The sequence below is a fragment of the Centrocercus urophasianus genome, unplaced genomic scaffold (assembly GCF_019232065.1).
Source record: "Centrocercus urophasianus isolate 14NV4802_14NV808 unplaced genomic scaffold, USGS_Curo_1.0 seq_10, whole genome shotgun sequence".
Lineage (NCBI taxonomy): Eukaryota > Metazoa > Chordata > Aves > Galliformes > Phasianidae > Centrocercus > Centrocercus urophasianus.
In genome coordinates, this window is record NW_024884142.1 from 79,000,238 (window position 1) to 79,021,874 (window position 21,637).

Here is a 21,637-nt window from a genome sequence, read left to right on the forward strand (position 1 = left end):
TGCACCAGTGTGAGTGACCAAAATGCTCCTGCCTTCATATATGAGATGGACTTCTGCGTAATTCCTTTCTTTTTTCTTTTTTAGCTGTAGTAAGTGTTCAAAGCTAATAGGCGTAGGGTAAGCATACTGGATTTCTTTAATCTGTAAATTCATTAGATTAATACACACAGGATAGAACTGAGTGGTATCCTTTTCTGACTGCAGCTGTGCGAAGGATGGACTTTCAGACAGTGGCCATGTCCTTATTTCTCCTGACTTCAACAGCAGCTGGGTAGGCTAACAGAGCATTTTCACTTTTAGAGCTATTCTATGAAGGGTGGTATGATTGTGCAGTTGTATTTGTGTGTTTTGACTTTCCAAACTACCTGTACTTCTATTCATATATATATATAAGTATGTTTGCATCAGTAACTTTCATCACATTTTGAACAATTTATAGTTTTCAGAAGTCTATTTTATTTGTTTGTATTCAGACATGAATAGACATACTATCTAAGAAAACTGTATCGTAACTCAGAATTAGTTTTAAATTAAGATTTACATTTTTGTTTTATTTCTGAATTTGCCTAAGAGGCCTTTTGCATACTTGACAATTTTCAACTTCAGAATCACTTGATTGTCTGCAGCAGATGGTAACATCGTGTATTGGACAACTTTACTTAGTTTACTAACTCTCTTTTCAGGAATGCAGTTTGTTGAATTTTGGGAAGAGATGAGCAGAGTTATTTCAGAATCGGAACTGATGACAGGTATTCCCTACTTGACTGCAGTACCTGGATTGGTGCAGTATCTTCAGAGCATCACCAAACTTGTAATATCAGTGCTGTCAGTGACATCAACTGCTGACATCCAGAGTAGCAGTTCACCCGCTGCAATGAAAATACTCAAGCCATCCTTGTCAATAGTTCATCTCCTTTGCAATGAGTTTCATGAAGTACGTCTGCTTGCATTGGAAGCAGTACTGCTCTGGCAGAAAAAAGTGAATGCCAAGCAGTCTGCAAGAGAAGGAGGTGCACTGTGTTTGCTTGTTGATTTGGAGGGCATTCTCCTCTCAGCGGCTCTGAAGGAAAAGAATCTTGAGTGTTTTTACAAGGTAGGAGAGTGCTACTTTATTGATGTTTAATGTGTTTTCAGTAAATGATAGTCTTAATTTTTTACAAGTATGTTTCAAACATGCATGATGTTTTTTAAATACTCTGTGTAATTTTTTTGTTTATATAAAACAGGAGCTTTGCTGTAATTCTGCAGAATGTTCTTGTGTAAAAGTAAAAACTTTGTTCCTTTTTTAGCACTGCCAGGAAAACCTTCTCAGAGTGAGGTTTAAGTCAATAGAGTGTCAACCTCAAATACATGTGTTCACTAGGATTTTTTGTAAATTCTTTGTGAATTGTGTGTGCAGGTGCTGGAAATTCTTTATAATATGGATCTCAGAAATGTGCTTCCGAAGACTGAATGCTCTATAAAAATGAATCCAAATGAGTTCTTATCCTGGAGCTTAGACATTGTGGATAACTCCAGCAGGTACGGTCTGCCATGTGTATTTAAATACTTCCATTTAAGATACTCAAAATGTTCAAGTGCTAATTGATTGGTGTTAGAGCTATCTTAAAAATTCATGTTTCAGAAAAGTGAGTGTGGCTTAGTTTGAAAAAAGAAAGTTCTTAGGTCTTTTAGAGAAGTTAGATGTGATCAGAATTATTAAAAAGGCCCTTAAGTTATACTGGTGAGGACTCCATAAATGCCCAGCAATACACTTCATGAAATTATAATTTACTACAGCTATTAGATGATAGTCAGTGAATGCTGCTCTTTGCAAATGGTTATCAGGGAACACCATAACGGTTGGAGTTGATGATACATGATGAACATACATGAATTCTGTGATTCTGTGAATTCACTGTGAATCTGCCGTTCATTCTATTCTGTTTTATCCGTTGAAAGTCTGTGGAAGTGTCAGACCAAATTCCATTTGGATTAGCAAAAAAAGTTGAATCTAGGGATTAAAACCATAGACCTGAATGGTCCTCACAAGATTACTTGAATTCAGAGTTTATTTCTTCTGCATTGTGGGTATCCAGCAAGGCTTAGACTTATGCAGGTAGTATATTCCATCCTGTAGATTTGATGCGTACTCTAAGTGCTGACGCCTGTTTTTCACATCAGGCCACAAGTATGAAGCCAGGACAAGGTTTGAGTGTACAATGGGAGATTCAATTTTCTTCTCTTATACTTTCAGACCTTACACAGTTACACAGTGCCTGAAGTGTTAACTGGACAAGACTGGCAGCTCTTCCTCAGGCTTTTGAAATTGCAGTATATATTTCAGAGAAATTGAGAATCTGAGCTGAAGTTCAAGTGTTCAGCATCTCTTTGAATATGCCTGCAGAAAAACCAAAGTGTTTACTATGTGCTCCGCTCTGTCAGTATGTGTACTGAAACAGCACTCCTTCATCAGGCTGCTTCTGCTAAGTCAGCAGAAAATGCCAATGTTTGATGCCCTGAATTAGTTACTGAGTCCCTCTATTCATAAAAGAATGGACAAATCAGGTGAAAGTATACAGGCATGGAGAGCCTATTTCTATTAGTGGTGGTAGACTCTTTTTGAAGTTAAATAAAAATCATGCCCCACTGTTACCGATGTATAATATTTAGAATATAAAGTGTAGAACAATATGATATAGCTGTGCATATATTTGTCAGGTTTAAATGATAGTGTGCAGTGTTTACTTCTGGAATGAAATTAGATACACATGGTGAAATAACACTGGCTGGTGCTGTTGAAGAGGGAAATCATTGAAATAGCAGACCTTAGTGCTCAGTGTTGCCATTCCCTGCTGAGAGACCAGCCTCTTCAGGATGTTAACAGGCACCATCTCTTCTAAGACCCTGCTGGGCAGGATGGAGGCTCAGGAGCCAGTGGTTGGTGCATTGTGGTGACATTTTTAGCAGCTGTGGAAGAGGGATTCCTGGAATGTAAATCCAGCTCAACGGAATGCTTTTGTTTATCATTTAAAATAATGTCTGGTTTCTTTGACTCAGGTTCCATTTTCAAATTTGTTTTTCTATAGGAAGCATGTAGATAGAAAAAACAACATGAGAGGTGGACTAAAAGCATATTACATTTGTATATTAACTGCAAACTTAACTAGAGTCAAGATCTGTAATGTAAACTTAGCTTGCCAAATACCCTTGGTGATAATCAGGAAGGAATCGAAGTAGGCTGTGTTTCTTCTAGAGATGAAAAGATGGCAAAAGTAACTGCTTTGTTTCGGTATGTTCTTCACCTTGTTTTCTCAGCACTGAAGTTCAAAGCATGGCTTTCAAGTTTGCCTCAAAGTTGGTTGTACATCTTTTAGAGAACCACCAGCAGGTAAGTGGAACCGAGCAGCCTAATGATTTTGTAGTTCATGAGTTTTTGGTTGCAGAAGTAGTATGGCTTCTCTTGGTCGTGAGTCCCAAGCTTGTGTTCTTCTGTGTCACTGTACCTTTTATGGCTTTATGTCTTCTCTGAGCACAGCGCTGTGTTCTGAAGTGAATCCTCCACCAATGTTCTCTTAGTATATCCCTTTGAAAGTAATTCCAAGCTAAATACATGAGTAAATTTTTCTGATGGATTAATTTCAACTTCTGATAGCATCCAAAGTAGTCATTCTAATGTGGAAAGAAGAACACCTGCAGCAATTAGCCCCCTGTACTGAATTCATTCCATGTCCTACAGTGCAACTCTCTGTGGCTTTTGTTCACTGAGGCAGCAGGAGAGTAGTTTCTCATTGAATTTTCTATCACAAATTGAATAAATATAATAAGCCTTGTAAAAATAAGACTCTGTTTATCAACTATTTAATTTAGATTGTTAGGAACACAACTTCTGCCTCGGATTTGTTTTGATTTAAAATAGTCACTGTGACATCACATATATATGCACAGAGCAGTGCTAATGCAGCTTTTAAGGTTAGAAAAGTTTTATTTTTCACGTTTTCAGACATACAAAAAATACTTCATGGATATTTGATTTTTTTTCTTATAGCCTTTATTTTTGTATGAAATATGCAGCAGAATCAGTTTGCAAGTATGATGTGCAATCTTCTGTCTCATTAAAAAAAAAGGCACAGAACTGCACATAGGAATTGGAAAAAATAAAATGAAATATGTTGTTAATTCTTTTGTTTAAAAAAGGCAAAACGCAAGGACTTGAAGTCATAAACAATAAAATAACCATATAAACTTGGGTTCACAAATAGACTTGGGACATAACGTTGCTATGAAGTTTTCTAATAATTTATGAAGAGGAGCTAGTGAAAAATTCTGGCATGATCTGAGCTGTTGTAATGCTAGAACAACTTCCTCTAACAAGCATGTAAATCATGGGAGACCTAAGACATCTGTGTGGAGAGTGCTTTCTGCTTTATAAAGGATCAGGTATGCTAGGAGTTTTACATCGAAGTTTCTTTGGGCTTACATTCAGTTTATGCATCTGTAGGAGGGATTGCTTAAGATAATCCATGTGTCCAGTTAAATCTAGGGAACTGTAATCCCTGATGAGATTTTTACTTTGCTTAGCCCAGTACAAAATCTGCAGGACACGCTCTGTCTCTGTGCTGTGCTTTGCTGAAACGCACACACTTACCACTCCCAGTGAGCAGAGCACAAGAAAGCCTTCATTTGTCCCTTGATGAGTCCTTGTGCACTGCTGTGCCTTTTAATTCTACTCTCTTGCTAGTTCTCTTCTGTACCTTTTTTACAGATGCAGCTGCATTCACCTACCGCTTTATCAAGCACTGTATTGTTACCAAAATGCCTACGATTGACTGCTGCCATTCCAAATACATGTGCCAATTTACACATAGGGTGCTCTTGGAAATTGCTTTTCTTCGTTACAGTCCAGAATACCTATCTTTGGCTTTCTTTTATAGAAGAATTGAGGACACAAGGATGTTTTAACATAGTGAAGGGACACCATGAGTGTGTTGCCTATGAGTGCTGGTATAACCATAAGAAAATCTTCTGTGTTAACTGTGACATAGTCAACTTTTGAATGGATGCAGGTATCACCACCTTGGAAAAAATGCATGAACTGATGGGTTGTATATCTTCAGCAATTTGTAGTTTAATGGGATAGTGACCAATGATATGGGGTAGTATGGCTTACTTCTCTGGTATGTTTTGTGCTTTCAGATTTCAGAAGAGGTCTTGAAAACATGGGTTCAACAGTTAATTTATTTTTGTGGAGATGAGCAGGAGACAGAGATGCTGCTAGCAGCTGCTGAAGTACTTAAAAGTATAGCATCACTACTTCTGATCAATGAGAAGCTTGTTCTTGGTGAGTAGTTTGAATATTCTGGATCTTTCCTAATGAAACCCAGTAATATATGACTCAAAATATATTATGTACGTATGTATGTACACCATTTGTACATAAACAGATCAAACAAGCTATTCTGACAATTTTAAGAGGACAATGTACTAAATATTATTTACTCAAATAAACTATAAGTGGATTTAAATCCTGATAGAAAAAGCTCGTGTAGAGCTTCTTTCAGTAACTCTGCAGAGAGGAATGTGAGGTGCTATAATGTCTCCAAGCCACTGTACGTGTCTGCACAGATTTCATGGCTTCCTCTCTGACCCAGACCTTTCTGGCATATTCTGTTGGTGATGTGGGCATACTTCAGTTTAGCACTGTGAGCAAAATAAAGCTGTGTTGGCTGAATGTTGAAATTAAAGGGTTCAGTCTAGAAATGAGGAACAACATGTTCTATGATGAGAATGATTAGTAATTGGATCACATTATACTACAAGAGGCATAATTATTTGTTTTAAGTTAACAAAGCTAACCAACAAAAATCTTCATAGCTTTTTCAACAATGAATGAGAAGCAAAGTTATGTGAAATTGTGTGGTCTGTTGTACAGAAGAGGTAGGATTTTGTTTTGTTTTCTTTTCCTTTTAAAAACCCCAACCCATTTTTTGTTTCTCCTGTGAACACAGACTAAGGGAATTGTGTGACTAAGGGGCCAGGAAATACCCTAAAAAACATTTATCTACCAGAGTAAATAAAAGCCCCTAAGGTGTTAGTGGACAGCCATCTAAATTGGCTCTTTGTTCTGAAAATCAGACCTGGGGAAGAAAGATGGAGAATCAATATGCTATAAAACCTAGAACTTTGAGTCTGGAGTTCTTCACAACTGTGTATCAGTCCTTTCAAGGAGCTCCCTTTGAAGTACATTCATTAGAGGAGGAAGGCCAGCACAAGTCAGTGTGGCCTGGATTGCCTCGTTTCTCCTTAATGTTGTTTAAGAGTTCAGAGAAAGTCTTTCTGGAAAATCCATTTGCAGGCTTCCACCTCTCTGGCAGGTATGATAACAACTTGTCTAGGTGGGAAAGCTGGCCATTAAATAGAGAATAGAATGTTTATTCTGCTCCAACTATGCCAGTATAAGACAATTATGTATGGTGTGCTAGGAAAAAGCAATTTCTTTCTGAAGTAATTATACTCTATATTCCCAAATAGGTGCTATTCCCAAATAGGAAAGTTATATGAAATTTGGGAATACTTCTGCCTGTGAAGTTAAGCCTAAAGCAATTCATTTTGGCCAAGCAATGGAATATATTTAATTGTCTGGCTAGCCTTGTAATACGAATCTCTGATAGAACTGTTGATAATACATTTGAAGCAAACCAGAGCAGCAATGAAGCGGGCACTTTGTTCTCTGTGATCGCCAGAAAGTGATAGCATCTAATAACTGACTGCCTCCAAAAGGGATGTTCCAGTGAATTCCTTTAATGAGAATGCTCAATGAGAGCTGAAAAGTCAATACATCTTAATCATACCCCAGCAAATAGAGGAGTACAGTCTTGTGATTTCTGCACTACATCTAGTCAACCTTTGTTTTCATGTTTCTTGTGGGTGATGGCATTTCTGGCCAGCACTACCAGCAGTATCTGAACAAAACTTAGTTTAACAGCCCACAGGCAGATCACAGTGTGCTAGTGGATCTCTAGCAATAAAACTTTTGCCAAATAGGAATTATGTACTCCTAGAAACCCTAGAAAATTCACAGCACTCAAAACTTAAAGTTCAATACAGAGCTATCTATTCTTTGGACTGGATCTGGAATGGTGTGATCCACTGTTTTAAACCAAGCAGAATCAACCACATAAAATATACAGAAAATATTTTTGATCATCTTTCCAATTGTCTTCCCAGTGTATTGCTAATGCATTTATTGTTTCTCTGTTTCAGTGTTTCACTGAATTTGTCATGTTTAAGTGTGCAGAGAGAGCTCCATAATTATTTTGAATGTGAATAAGAAATGGAATCCTAATTTTTCTCCATGTGTATATATAGGTCTCTCTGATACCCTTGCAATGTGGAAATGTGTGGTTCTCCTGCTGCAGAATGAAGATTTGGTAGTAAGGGATACAGCTGCTGAGGTTCTACAAGTGGCACAGATTGAAAAAAGAAGCACAAGTGGATCAGGTATGCTCACTTATCTTCACTTTTAAATAGTATTGGATACTTGAGAGACTGAAGTATTTCTCTTCTTATCATAAAATTCTTCCTAACTGTAAAATAATTCATGTATCTCTTGAACACGTACCATGGAAGATATCAGTAAGTTGAGATTTGACACCCACCATGCTTTTATTATTTTGTTTACACTGCTCTTGATGTAATTTGCAAATGGTTATATGGATGTGTACAGTAGATAACTACAGTATTCAGCTTTATGGGTCACGCTGTTGATGAGTCAACTATAACATAAGAAATAATGCTGAAAAGTCTGTGACACAAGCATTAGTCTAATACAGTGCAATGGAAGGTGCTATTTGAAACCCAGATTATTTTAATAGCCTGATCACAGTGCAACAGGAATCTGGGAAAACCGTACTCAACTCATTGATTCATTATTAGACCTTGAAATCCTTTTAGATAGAGATCAGAGATCAACAAAGACAATTCTCAGCACACCCACAATGTGCTTTCAAGGACAAGGGCCCTTTGTCTGTATGCCCTAGTTTACTCAACCCTGTTAATTTTAAAATAGCCACAAAACTTGAGTAGGCTTAACTAATTAATGTGTTTTGCTTTGAGAGTCTTTGCTGAAGCATTCTTCCTTGTGTTGTGAATAAATAAGAATTTGCTACCAATCTGTTCTTGCTCTGGTGGTCCCTATGGGTCTGTGCTATTCAGTAATGCCTCCACCAGCTTGTCTGTAGTCAATAAAATGTAGTCGACCTGCTCCACATGCTGGACTAGTGATAAAGCATCTCTGTGGTTAAAACAAACAGGGCAGTACGAGTGTATGTTTTCTACTGCTGGAAATAGAAGTAGCTGTGAATGTGCTCAGGCGGCAAATACAGTTTTGAGCTGGCACTCAAAACTGTAGGGATTTGGGGTAGGAGAAGGTAAGAGAAAGGATGTATGCAAGACAGCTTTCATCTCCCTGTTAATTCCTGCAGCTCTCTCATCACAGCTCTGACAATTTATCTGGCCCGATTCCTGTATTTTGTCCCTTTTTCCTTGTATCCTTTTGCCAGGGACTATTCCTCTGTAGCTTGATGAGATGTTCAGGGCTCTGTCCTAATCATTAATACTATGGTCATATCAGTACTTGCTGATATAACTTACCACTTGGTAAGTAGAAGAGGCCAAACTTGAAGAAGTAACATCAGAATTACTTTTTAGCTTCAGTGTTCCAAATCAGGATAGGGATTTCATTCCCTAAACTTACTTTACCTCCTTAGTTGTACTGAGAATACTAATATGCGTATACCATGAATAGCAGAATACACTGCTTTTGAAGATACAATCCAGTTTCTTTCTTCCTCCATTTAATGTTTTTATTATTGTTCCTGCCTGTGAACTTTTTTCTGTACTAAACTCCTTTATTTCTCTGTGCTTTGCCATTTGCCTTTCACAACAGGAGCACACTGACTTTTGCTAGATAAAAGTAAACTTCACCTTCAGTGTTTGCTACTTTCTTTTATGCCCTTTGTTTACATATGTACATGTATGCAGTATGGTTGGATTGTTGTTTTTTTTTTTTTTTTTTTTAAAGACATTTTGTGGGTCATCAGTGCTCTCCATCCTGGAAATTTCTAAATGGCAAACAAATAACTATGATTTTTTTCCTCAAGTCTCATACCACTCGAAGCCTTTCCTTTCATCACAGCATTGATTCTGAAGTTTCTAATGCACTAGAATTCATTAGAAGCCATAAAGCAGCTCTCCTTAAATTCTTCATTTCTTAAAATCTGCTGGATATCTTATACTGACTGACTTCTTACTTCCATTATGTGATGACAAATACATATTGTGGCGAAGTAGTATTATCATGAGATCAGAATGAAAGATGACTCAACAGTTCAAAACAAGGACTGGATGACTAGAGTGCTATTTCTGTGCACTCTGTAATTGCTTCAGTTTCATTGCCATTAACACTAGTTAACATAAGAGAGTAAACAGCCTATTATAATTTTAGTGTTCTTTGTTCTTCAAACATCTTTATGCCCAAGTAGACATTATATTTCCAGAAAGACTGCACTGTTGTGAGTGTCACCTTTTACTGCTGTTAATTTGCTGCATGTAAAGTAGGAACACTGCTTATAAAATCCAAGCATTGGACTTGCCAGAGATATTGGCACAAGCGTTATCATGTCTGCTCTCCACAAAACTCTGACCTGTGTATGCAGCATGTAAAGCAGCTGGCCATAGCTGTCTACAGAAGAACTGAATTGCCAGCTTAGGGAATGAACGCTTTAAGTGTTTTATTTGTCTGAGATCCAAAGGAATCTGTGTTTATAGCCTGATAACTCTGATTAAGCCTGCGGAATTGATAATTGGTACAAGCTGGTATTTGTTTTTCCTGCAGCAGAACATAGCACAAGAGAGTATATGCAGCAGCTGGAGTGAGTCTGAATTTTTATTCTGCTTTAGGAAGGTGTGTGAAGCTAGACTATTTGATATGAGTAGCAAACTCAGTTTATTTGCATAGATTGTTAATATAACCGCTATAGGACATTCTTTCTTTGACTACGTGTTGCTGAATTACAGCATACGTGTGGCAGAGTGACTGTTTCGTGTTGCATTTTCAGGTCATTTATAGGTGGCGAAACTGGAGGCAAATGGACCTTTCTGTTAGTGTGGCTTCACTTCCTGTAACTGCCCCTATCTTGTGTAATTCTTTGAAGCATTACATGAGCTCCTGGAAGAGAATGTGAACTTGCTTGTTATTCCCTCATGGCTTTTAGTGAGGGCAAAAAATCCCATTTCCTCAAAAAACTGCATAATCCATGCAGCTTTGGGTCGCTCTAATGATTAGAGCAGTAACCTTGCAGAGCCTGAAATAGAGGGTAACAGATGTGATAAAAGAACTGTCAAAATTGCAGCCCCTATTTTTGAGTGAAAGGAGGAAATCTTAGAAGACTAAACTGATACACAGCAGGTCTCCTGTGCTCACTCTGCTCTGTCTTGCTCTTCCCCTGAAAGCTCCTGCTGTTACTGGTAAAGTTCATGTTTCTAATTTATTTTATTCATTCAGATGAGCTTGATTTAATTTTTGTAATTAGGTAAAAACTAATGGGAGGGTGTGGGCTAGTGAGGTTGGCTGGCTGGCTGCAATCATTTTCTGAACATGGCAGGTCGAAGAGAATGCTATGTCACTAGAAACAAGAAAACCTTTTGTTTTGCTTGCTAAAAATAACTTATGAGGTAGTTAAGGTTTTACTAATAACTTGAACAATATAAACCCAATCTGTAACTCGAGGTATTGCAAGTACACTTTGTTGTTGTTTCCTCATGCATTGAGGTGTAAACTTCTGTGGGATTGTTTTATTCCCCTTAGAATGAGGGAGGGTACAGGAAGTATTGTATTCAGTGTAAATGTAGAATAGCTGCTTTGAAATCTAATTAAATTAGTGACCCGTGGCTGTGTAAAGTCTAGACCTATTCACAAGCAGCATTGCTCATCCAGGAGGGTTACTCCTTACAAGAAAGAAGAAAAAGGAGTTTACTTTCTCTGTTGATGATTGCTTTACTGAATATCCTGACAAATCCATTTGCTAGAATGAAAGTTGTATTCACTGGTGTCATTTTGCTCTAGGCTTTTTTTTTTTATATCCAAGAAGCACTTTCTAAAGTTATAAGATTGTCAGAAATGGAAAAACTTAGAATAAACTGTCTTTTTTACTATTACAGCTAAGCCTATGCAATCATGTTAACCAAATACATTTAGATAGCTTAACATTTGTGTTGGTAAATTACCAAGTTAAGCTTAAGTTGGGTTAAGATCTTAAGCATTGTCAGCATTAGTGCCAATTTAGCTGATTTGATTCAGCTCTGACAATTTCAGAAGTGTAGATGAACAATTTGGCTTTCAGAGCTGAGTCAACTTTTGAATGTACCTTTGGGATTGAGGCCTTTGGAACCTCTTGGTGCATACAAGCACAGCAGCATAGTGTCACAGCAGCATGGCTTAGAGATGAGCAAGGCTGTTCCCTTGCAAGCCACTTTTGGGCTAATTCTAAGAATACGATTGGATCTACGGGTGACATAGACAGAATATGTTGCTGATTAACTCACTGGCCAAAAATGCAGGGATATTGATCCTGATCCTTCTCTTCCCATCTCTCATACTTCAGAACAAAACCATACAAGATACTCGTACTCTTGTCTCAGGAGTTCCTGCATAAAAGTCAGTGCAAAACTCTTCTTCCTGGTTGTTCCTTTCCATTTGACTTTTAACCTTCAGAAAGGTGATTAGTGAAAATGACAGATATGCTGTTAGGTAAGGGGCACTACTGGTCTGCACAGCAGATTTGGTTGAGATTCCTGTGGAAGTCATAATGTGACCTCTGGTCTACTGGCCTCTAACCTCTCAGACTAAAGGTATGGAGGACACTCACTTTTCAATAACTTTTGTTCTGCCTATTGACTAGAGAGTGTAAATGTAAGTTAAGGGGGAAATTAAACTGTGCTCCTGCGAGGAGAGGAAAAAAGTAATTTCTCATTAGATTAAATAATGAAACATTTACAAGGTAACTTCAAATTCTTTTCTATTCTTTAGCATTTGGCTGAATAGAACCTCTCCATCAATCATGCTGTCTCTGTGGCATGAAGAAAAGCAAAGCTGTTTGTTCCTTGTGCTTCTATTTTTTTTTTCCCCACACACATCATGAATTCAGAAGGTAAATTCAAATAAAAACTTCTTGACTGAAAGCAAGTGTATCTATCATGAAGATGTGTGCTAAAAGTCTCATGTTTGTGTTTATTGAAGGTGGGATGCATAAGTAAGCCTTTAGCAGAGGCAGAAAAGGAGAAGTTAAGAAAAGATCAGACTGTATTTACAGTTGAAAGAGAAAAGATTTTGGTCAGATTTATGTTTCTTTAACCTATCCATTAAAAATCTTCAGTAAATCTAAAGCTGTGCAGAAGTTCTCATACACATGTGCCCTGAGAAAATCTTGTAAATCAGTTGAAAGATAAGAGATAATGTCGGCTGTGTGATGTTAAAACCGTCCAACGGCCTGGCATTCATCGTCAGCACCACAGGTAATATCAGCAAATCATGGGTGACTGACATGATCTCAAAACTTGCACCCCAAATGTCCTTTATGACTGATCCATGAAGTCTTCCAGGACAAGGGAACAAATTAAATCCATTCTCTAGTTGGTGGTGAAACAGCTAGGAGTAAATGCTGTGCAAAATTCAGATGCTACAAATACCGTTCTCATTGGTGGTATTCAGCTGCGTGATAAGAGCATCCCACATAGTGCACAGGAAAATGTAAAGAAATACATTGTACTTTCATTGCTGCCTCAATTCCTTGTTGGTATTTGAAGCTGTGTTTTATTCTGTAAAGTATGTGGAAACCTTGGTCATAGCAAAAGTCCACTTCTTCTACTGCCTTCTAATAAAGGAGGAAGACCGACTGATGTATCTGTCCTCTTGCCAAACCTGGGGAGAGATCCACCACTTGGCTATATTTCTGTGCTGGTATTGTGCCTCCCTTCTAGGGAGGCAAATGGGAGGAGTGTGGTGAATAAAAAACGAGTTGGGTTACTGTGATCCTGGACAAAGATTAATGTGTAGGGTTCAACTTTTCTCATGCATTGGTGACTTGCCCCGATGTTCAGGTTAGGCTAATAGACCTCTTTGTAAGCTGAGGCCCCAAACAATTCACTTAATTACATCTCTTAAAACCAGTTCTGGCAGCTGCCTGCCTTAAAGAAATAGATGGTAATTACCTGAACATAAACTAGGGAACTGCATGCATACACTGCTTTGAGGATGTATTAGCTGGAATCTGTGGCAGGATCATAGGTGATACGTTTCCATTTCTTGATTTAAGTGAGGGTTGTGCATTCTTTTTCCTGTTTAGATTCTTTAGAGATTGATGGAGGAGTTATGAAAACCATGAAATCAGAACTTGTCTGTAGAGAACGCCGTGCTGCAGCTACAGTGCTCTTCCAGTTGCTAACCAGAAAATGAGACTTTTAGCGCTGTGGAGGGGCAAATGCATGCAGAAGATGAAACATTTTAATTCTGAGTACATGATGTCAACCACTATCGTGTGGAAAGTTAAGAGCTTCCAACAGTTGGATCAATTTCAAGCCCTCCCAGCTGCCCTGGGTAGGAAAAAACAGCATTCACAGAGTACTTAATAACATCCATGAATTTTAAGCTGCCTGGAGAGTCTTTTGTAAATTTGGAGACCAGAAAGTTCTCCTAGTCAGATCTCGTGATGTGTCACAGGGCTCTTGGGAAGTGTGCAAAAGTCATCAGCATTGTCAGGGCTACTGATGGAAAACTGCTCCTGGTGTTAGCCAGAACACACTGGTGCTCCTTGTGCTGGGGGCAAGTGGAAGAAAGTGTAACGTATATATTTTTTTTTTTTCTGGAATCAGCTGCAGTGTTTATTTTGCTTTAACAGTATTCTTGATAACTGCATTCTGGTATCCAGATGCACAACTATCCAAAAAGAACTAGACCTGCCATAAAAGAGGAATTGTTTGAGCTGAATGTTAGGATTTCAATGGGAGGAGGCATTTAGCCAAATGGCCTTTGAGAGTAGACAAGACCCATCTCAGCAGAAGCAGAAGATGATGTGATGAAGTTCAGAAACAATCAACAGCAGAAAAAGCTCGTAGTGAAGCAGTTTGTGTTGCAGAACAAGATGAAACTGCACAAGTGATACTTATTTTATTAAGGTTGTGTGTGGTGTCTGTGTAATAGTCTATGTTAAAAGAAATACTTCCTGCTACCTCAGTGGTAAAGTGTCAAACACAGGCAGCAGTTTGCAGTGTTATAATCAAATATAGTGCAGGACTGTGTATTCACAGACACTACAAGGTGGTGAAAGCTCTTGGGTTATGTTAGATAAAGCATGCTGAGGACAGGAGGAAAGGTCAAACAGCTGTGAGTGTATTCCTGGAATACGCTGAAAGGGGTTCTAACAAGGGAGCTGGAGGGGGAGCTGCTGGGAATTACGAGAATGCTCTGCACTGGGAAGTGCTCTAGATGTTACTGAAAAGTACCACAGGCTGTGCAAGATAACATCACAGATAATGCACCAACACTGTCTGTAATTGTAGGATTGTAAGTAGAGTAGGGTTCACAGAGGACATGCTCCTTAAAACGTTGAAAATTCAGGCTTCTACTTGCAGACAGTACCTCTGACCGCATCTGTTTTTCCTCTTCTGTGTTTTTAAAGGTAAATACTGCTTCGTGCATATATAAGATTCAATTTAATCACAGCAAACTAATAGATGGTAATATCTGTGGTAGTTGGTGACTACCTGATGACTGTGATGACCTTACATCTAAGAAGCTTGCTCCAGAAAGCAAAATGACACGTGGTAGAGATTATGAAATATTTACTGTGGCTAGAAGCTATAATTTGGTGTTTTTTACATCTGCTGTAATAGTTCTAAGAAGGGTACAATTACAGGTCAGTTGCAAGATGAAAGAATTGAGGTTTACAAGTGTAAATGAATTCATCTGGTCTCTTTTCTAGAATAAATCTAGTCCTGTTCCAGAAGCAGATTTGACCTATGGCCTAGTTGTATGATAATGTTATAGGTAAATTCAGAATCTGTAACATTTCTTTTTTATCTGACATTCTAGTTTTATACCCTAAAAATGTCTCCAATTTTTATGAAAATTATTGAAAGATCTGATTGGGAAGTAATTTAAATTTTCCAGATTGCATTTATAATATGATTTTTTCCTGTCTTAATGGTGACTCTTGAATAATGTGTAGACATTTTCCCTGGATGCAGAGGAAAAGCAGGCAGAAAAAGCTAGAAAATTGGCTTAAATATTTTATGTGGAAAACTCTTTGGAAGTTACCTTTGGGCTCATGGACCCAAAGTTCATTGTGTTGTCTGCCTTTGTAAGAAATGCTAGGTAAAAACAAATTGTATTACCTGCCCTTTGCTGACTACTTGTTACAGCTAAGTCACAAAGCTTTGTGGTTTGGGGGTTTGTTTGTTGTTTCCTGTAGCTGGCATTCTACACTGCTAATTCTGGGCATGCTAAGAATCAACAAAAAATGTTTAGCATCTTCCAATCTAGAATTTTGAGATATGATTTTCACAGATTTATTTAGAGACAGAACAGAGGTTCCATGACAAATAAAGGTTGCTGATAGGATTTAGCCTATAATCTCTATAACATTTTGCTACAGTATTCCTACTGAGATTAGAATGTATTACTTGAATAAAACAAAATATGGAAGTGTGTAACTTTTCATTCATTCATTAGCTTGCACGGGTAAAAGCTGGAGCAAATAGGGTGCAAGCGCAAAAAGGTCTGAGTTATCCATAACCTACAACTGTCTCTGTCCTCCTTAGACAGCTTAAGACAGAGGAGGTCACGTGAAGGAAAGCAATATAAATAGATACAGCCCAGCATCTGTGGTACTTGTGGTGTCTTAAACACCGCCCTCACAGAGTGTTTGAGAACTGCGTTCTGGAAGTTCTGATGTAAAAGATCAGTGAGAGGATTGGCTACATGTATCTGTCATAGCAGTATGCTTTGTAAAGGTTGACCTGGGATTGCAGCTGAAAAAATATGGGCTGGAGAGCTTGCAAAATTTTACAAGTTTTCAATGAACTTGTACTGTAGAAATCTAGTTCGTAAAACTCTTCATACTTAGACTAAATATATAGTACTTCAATTTAAATATTCATCTGTATTTTATATAGAAGAATACATGCTGAGAAGTGTACATCTATTGCTGTAGGAAGTAGTCCATTATTTCTTTGTAAAGACATTGCTCACAGAAAACTTCATTTGGCAGCTGTGGAGAGTGAAGGTCTCTGTCTTTCTGCAACAGAGATAACGACAGTGCTATCTGTTGTTCTGCCCTTTGCATCGAACTTGACTGTAAGATAACTCCTCTGAAAGAATGAAGCTGATAGCCTGTGTGTAGCCCTGTGCAAAACACATCTGCTGCAAAGCCCCCATTCCAGGACATGCGTGTATGATACTTTTTTATTAGTAATGTCATTTTCCACTGAGTGGGATTTCACCAAGGAGGAGATTATACATTTCTGCAAGCAAAGTTTTTGACACAATTTGTGCATGTGTGTGTGAGAGCAAGGTGAGGACCACAAATGCCTTTGCAGACTAACCTAAACCACTAGCTTCTGTTCACATAAGTCAGCACTCGGTGTTTTTAATGACCAAGATAGAACCTACCTGTGCCAGGACCAAACAGCACCAGAGAATGAAAGTTGTTTTTGTGGTATCACCAATTCCCTGAGCTGTAGACTTCCCACTGATTTGGTTGCTTTAATTAGTGGTGGGGTGGGGCTGAAGGAAGGTTGAGGGTGAAGGGACGCAGCAGGTCCTTACTTCAAAACCTAAGATGTGTAAAAGTTGTTTTCTTCTGTAATCAGTTCCAAGGGAGCTCTTAAAAGAGGAACTTGGAACTGGCTTCTGAACAAATTGATTTCTCATGCATGAGAAAGTCAAGTAGGACTTCCTTGGGAAAACTAGAAATTTAAATTTCAAGAATTAGACTTTTTGTAAAAGGCTTTTGATTGTTTGATTTCAAGCAAGACTATTGAAATCATTTCATGGAGCAGAATGATTTATGGTAGTTGCTTACAGTACCAGCGTCATGCCACTTTCGCGTGTTTTTAATTTCATTCCTTTGCATGGTCTGTGCTGTGTTAATGATCACCTTGTCATGCTAGCAGTGGAAAAGGTTTTTATAAATAATTCCCACTGGTAAGATGAAAGTGTTAACAGAAATACTTCAGTGAAAGCCTTGATTAACTTATACACTTGGCTTGATCACTGTAGAGGTTAGACTTACAATATCGTATTACCAAGACTAATAAAACCCATTCATTTTTTCATGTTCTATGCTAATTACACTTTTATTTTCCCTTGTACAGATGCACACAAGCTTATTTATTTTTGTATTGAAGACAACAGTTACACTTTTTAGATTTTTCTTACTCATTCTTATAAATTCACACCCAAACAAAACCTTCTTTCCATAATTCCAGAATCTGTGCACTGTAATACTAGAACTTCAGGTTGGTGAAGTGTAAACTTAGGCTCTTAAACATATACTTTTAAAAATGTTGGGTTTTTTGTTCATTTGGCGTTTGTTGCTATTTTTTAATTACTGAATGAATCTGTTGTGAAAAAATCTCCCAGTTTAATTCTGTTATCTAATCTTGAGATACTTTGAATATGCAGAACAGTTTCCATATGAATCAAGCAGCAGTATTAACACAACAGAAGTGTGTTTAGAGCAATGCTACATATTAGTGCAGTACATGTAAGTAGCAGATAGTAGCTGAAGTTGCATAAATCCTGCTGAACTTCTGTGGATGTACTGCGTTATGAAATTTGTAAGGTTTATGAAAGTTAGCATGTAACTGTGTTGGCTGTAGAATGCTCAACTTAACTTGCATTTGCTGTAAACAAGAGAAGATTGATTTTTCATCTTCTATTTCCTCTTACTGAAAGCTCTCTGTCTAGTGTACAGACATTAAGAAGCACGATATAGTATACAAATACTCCATATTCTATCACTACTGCATCTCAGAAGTGTCAAGGAAACAAGATACATCTCATCTTCTGTGAAAATCAAAGTGGTTGCATAAAAAAAAATGGTGTTATTGAACAAGTGAAGGGTCTTACAGAAAAGATATTTTCAATATTGCTTTCCTTTTTCTAAAGCAATGTGTGTTGTATAGACCAGTGAAATTAGGCAAGATCTTATTGAGAAGAGAAATGGTTTCTTAGGATATATGCCAAAGTAGAGAGGACTTGACTGTTTGGAGCCAGTGACTTCAAACTCCTCTAATGTGAGATTGGTGCAGACCCCGGAATGCAAATACAACAGGATGTAAGGAGATCCTGGAGATAAGGGATCTCAGGGTGAAATATCACTCAAATACATGAACTGAATCCTGTGCTGGCCTACAGAACACAGTAGCGGTTTCAGTTCAAACTCCCAGAAGCAGCAGAGACAATATTTGCAGCTCTTGCTTTTTAGCTGCCTTGCTTTGTATTGTGTTGTAAGTTTTGGCATGATTATCTCTGTGGAAGGTTGTTACAGAATAAAGGTATATTCTCTAAAGCAGAGGATTTGACTTGATTCTCACAAGTAATGGTGAAGGCTGTGACACCCATGGCTGGCTATAGCAGGATACGGTCTTCCCTGAAGGAAACTCGTTTTAAACATGTAGAATGAAAAATAAGACGTTAAAGAGATAAATGTCTGTTACATACACACGTCAGTGTGGAGTTTAACTGCACATAGCATTATTTATTTAAGGAAAAGTTCCTTGAGCAGTGAAATAAAGGGAGCTTTTTTTTTTTTTTCTCATGGGTTTGTTTTGTGTGGATTTTCTCATGTCTGATCACTGAAGTTTCAACTTTTGCTAGGTCTCTTTCTCTATGCAGCTGGCTAGTTACATAGAAACAAGCCAAAATATTTTGGATTCCTTTGCCCTTTTTTGACAGACTGGGTTGAAATTGCACAGCTCATTCAGAAGTTGTGGTGGGAAACCACGTACACAAAAGCATGCCTGCTGATTTCCTTATTATTATTTTAAAGGAACGAAAATCCTTTTGATGTTGTTTATTCTAGTAGATTGTCAGTGTGATTGAATAAAATATAGCAGCACTGTTATTGTTTCTGTGCACTGAGTGCTCTCTTCATCTCCACCTGCCCTCTGACTTCATCCTCCCGATTTCTCACACCTTTTCAATAGACCTTCCATTGACTTCTGTAAATTTAACAGCCTATTGCTTTTCTGTCTCCATCTCCTCTTTAAAATTTGTCTTGTAAATTAAATGAATTGTGCATGAACTGTGTATTTTTGTAAGCGAGGCTGATGGTCTGTTGTTAGGTTACCTGACACCTCTCATTATAAAGCCATGTTTTTCAGATACTTACATTAGTTCTTAATAGTTGGTATTGACATTTTCCATACTGCAAAGATATATTTTTTTCTTACTACAGTACATGCAAATCTATATATGAATCTGTATGCAAAGTTAGGGAATCATGTCGTCTTTATGCAGATTACAAAAAGAACTGAAGGTCTTTTCTTTTGAATGCTATAATATATTTATGTTTTGGAGCAAGACACTTTGATGAAATATGTGCAAGAGTTGCTGAGAAAATAAGACCATGAAATGTTTCAGTAGGGACTTCATGGAGTCTAAAAGCTAAAACCTCCGAAGATTTTTGTGCTCAATAAACAACTTACATTTCTCTGTTCCTGCATTGCTTACTTGTGTTCCCAGTGGGGTTATTGAATGTGCCGGATGCCAGGAACACAATGCCTCAGAAGGACTCTGCAAGTGTTGCTTCAGGTAGCTCTGGGCCAGGGTGGGCTTAGGTACTTGAAATGAAAACCTGAAATGTGCTTTCATTAATACCTGTGGATATTGTTGTTACAGCAAAATATAGAGAAACTGGTTATCATTTCTGGTTATAGAATGGATAAAAGAGACCTCAGCAAAATTCTGTGGGCTGTTGGAAAAGTTAAGATGAACTATTGAGAGTTCAGCCTGGTTAGGTGAAGAGCCTTGTTCTTTTTAGTGCAAGAGGAAGGCATGAAGGAGAAGGATCTTCCATGAGGATTGTGGTGAGAGGAGACTGGTCTGGCTTCAGCAAAAGAAGAATGTAGGGAAGAAGCAGAATGAAGATAAAAAGGGAACTCTCCAGTATTTTGGGAGACAGCATGACTGCAGGTCACTCAGAGGCTGAGTGTCAAACCTTGAGTTTTCAAAAGAAAAGGAGGACTTAATTGGTCAAGATAATTAGACCTGCGTTGAGATGCTATGGAATTGGCTGCCTGGGGCTAGATAGAAGACATAGGAGCTGTGCTATCTGTACACCTCACATCTCCTGTGCTGTTACCATTTGCTCTTACTTCAATAGCTTTTAGTGGCAGATGTCTGAGGGGTCAGACTTGTGATTTCTTTGTTTTTCAGCTCATGAGCCTCAATATAATGTCACATTATTTGGATATGGTATAGATTTCGTTTTCTGCTTTGAAACTTGGAAAGTTGCGCAGTCACACTGCTGTCTTCCCATCTTCTCTACACTAAGAGTGCTGGTATGATTGCAAAAGCCAAGAATCTAAAGGATAGGAAATGCAGCCTTCATTCAAAGATGTTGTGCTGCATGTATAATAAGGCAGCAGGGGCTATCTACATTACCACAGGATGGCTGTTTGTTTGTTTTTGTCAGTGGGTTTTTTTGTTTGTTCTGTTTTTTCTTTTTTTCCCTCCCCAGAAGTTCTTATTCATTCAACAAGACAGATTTGCTCTGACGTTGAATCAGGAACATACAGCATAGGAAACATCTCTAACAGCATTACCTCATTTGCAGAGTGATAAAGTAAGACAGGATCACAAGAAAGAACATGCCAAAGCCACTTAGTATTGCTCTTGTGATTAGCATTCTATTCCTGCCTATCCCAGAGAGCTCTTTTGTCCAGGTAAGCAAGTTATTTCAACCAGTTTAGAAAAGAGGTCACTAGCTTGCTGACTGCTTACCTAGGTCCCTTGGAGGCATGAGTTGCAGGAGTTCAGAGCACACAGAGTAGAAGCCAGAGGCAAATGAATTTTGAATATTAAAACATGGGATGCTGAGTAGTCAGAAAACAAGTCATGAAGCCTCAGATCAGTCAAGATTTTTAATCTTAATCTTCACATCTCTCCTCTCTACACACAGAAAACAGATCATGTCATTTGTTATTTCTGTGGACATACAAATGCAAGTGACTTGGGGAAGCATTCCATGTAGTGATGAATGAGTGAGAGTCACGGGTTAGTTAGTCTTTCTGTCTTCCTATTTGGATATTTTGAAATATTTGGAATAAAAAAGGTTCAAAGCTATATATTAAATGAGGAGAGCATAGAAGAAATGGCTTCTTCCCTGTGATCAGGAAGTCCCTGGTGTTCACAAATCCTACCTGAACTCGTATGTGAGAAAAATTTTCCTTCACTTTTCACTTGTGCAAGAAATGCTTATGTTCAGAGGACATCCATATTCTGGGAAGAGCACTCACAGCACTCTTTCAGTTCCCTCTCATTTGAAGAGACACAAACCAAGTCCACAAAAGACTTGGAAAGAAATGGAAAATACAA

The 21,637-nt window shown here is 38.0% G+C and overlaps 1 protein-coding gene across 2 annotated transcripts in view; it reads left to right on the top strand.

Moving 5' to 3' along the window:
- THADA (THADA armadillo repeat containing) overlaps positions 1-21,637 on the top strand; it is a 211,502-nt gene that overhangs the window by 178,999 nt on the left and 10,866 nt on the right. For both annotated transcript variants that reach the window (XM_042826019.1, XM_042825953.1), the window contains 5 exons: positions 684-1,093; positions 1,400-1,521; positions 3,298-3,370; positions 5,176-5,320; positions 7,348-7,479. In XM_042826019.1, the coding sequence (XP_042681953.1) occupies positions 684-1,093; positions 1,400-1,521; positions 3,298-3,370; positions 5,176-5,320; positions 7,348-7,479 (882 nt within the window). The remainder of the gene's footprint in view (positions 1-683; positions 1,094-1,399; positions 1,522-3,297; positions 3,371-5,175; positions 5,321-7,347; positions 7,480-21,637) is intronic.